Source organism: Limulus polyphemus, unplaced genomic scaffold (assembly GCF_000517525.1).
Source record: "Limulus polyphemus unplaced genomic scaffold, Limulus_polyphemus-2.1.2 Scaffold15677, whole genome shotgun sequence".
In the NCBI taxonomy this organism is placed as follows: Eukaryota; Metazoa; Arthropoda; class Merostomata; order Xiphosura; family Limulidae; genus Limulus; species Limulus polyphemus.
The window spans coordinates 1-1,256 of NW_013681287.1; the positions used below are offsets into that span (position 1 = coordinate 1).

Here is a 1,256-nt window from a genome sequence, read left to right on the forward strand (position 1 = left end):
GTTTTCGGTAAAAGTTGGCCAAAAACATGTTACACAATTAATTAAATTTGAAATATGTTTCATACCAATTTTACTTTGTACGAACTAAGACGCCATCGCGTTCATTTTTATTAAATTAGCAGAAAAAAAATTTATTAAGACTTTTCTTCTGCTTGTAACTTTCACTACACTTTGTAAAACTGCTTCTATTTTTCAGAATCTTGTGAAGGACTAGAACACTCAACGAAAAACAAGTTTCAGTCTGGGTATGCAGAGTGTGTGAAAGACATAACCGGTTTCGTATCCAGCTTGGAAGGAGTGAGTTCTGACCTCAAGTCCAGAATAACCGATCACATGACTAGATGCCTGTCCTCTTTCAGTGGTGATGAGGGAATGACGTCATCAAACGTCAGCAGCACCGTTCCAGATTTATCGGCAAGTTCAACACACAAAGAAGATTCGGTATCTTATTTAGGTATCGATTCTCCTTCTTCTGCCTCCACCACCTCTGAGGCTTCCAAGAACGTTGTCACACCACGTTTAGAAAAATCCCCACCCGTCCTTTCGAGAAGCAGAGGACCTTCTACGTTTACTCTTGACGACAAGACGCTACCTCTTGACCAACCATGTTGTTCGAGCACTCCTGTTAACCTCGCACCCAGACCTCGTGAAGAAAAACAGAAACTTGCTTCTCCGGTAACAAAACTGGATGTTACTTGTAATAGTGATTCAGGCTTTTTGTCCAATCCGGAGTTCTCTCAAAGTTCGTTTTTTACTGATAGAAATACTCCAAACCGTTTCAGCGTTATCAGAAGAGCGTCGTCATCAACAGTAGTCACGAGTGACGTTTGGAGACCATGGTAACCAACAGCCGAACAGTGATCACGTGACTGACTTCTTTATACTGTGATATGGGACACCTAGAAATACTGATAGAAATACTCCAAACCGTTTCAGTGTTATCAGAAGAGCGTCGTCATCAACAGTAGTCACGAGTGACGTTTGGAGACCATGGTAACCAACAGCCGAACAGTGATCACGTGACTGATTTCTTTAGACTGTGATATGGGACACCTAGTTAACGTTTTATTGGTCTCTAATGATTGCAAGAGACAAGTTTCGTATATTATTTTAAATATATATATATATGTACAACAGTCATTTCGTATTTGTTGCAATTGATGTGAGAAGCCGATGACGTGTTGGTTTTATTTACTCAGGGAAATATAAACTCGATTGGTTTTATTTGTAGTTATTAACGCGTATATCCTTTTGGT

At 39.8% G+C, this 1,256-nt stretch overlaps 1 protein-coding gene across 1 annotated transcript; it reads left to right on the plus strand.

Annotated features, from left to right (window-relative positions):
* Window positions 1–196: 196 nt before the first annotated feature.
* Window positions 197–1,100, plus strand: LOC106477464 (the record flags this gene model as incomplete). Its single annotated transcript, XM_013938025.2, has 1 exon — window positions 197–1,100. A coding segment is annotated over one exon (647 nt), but the record flags the coding sequence as incomplete, so codon positions are not given.
* Window positions 1,101–1,256: the final 156 nt, after the last annotated feature.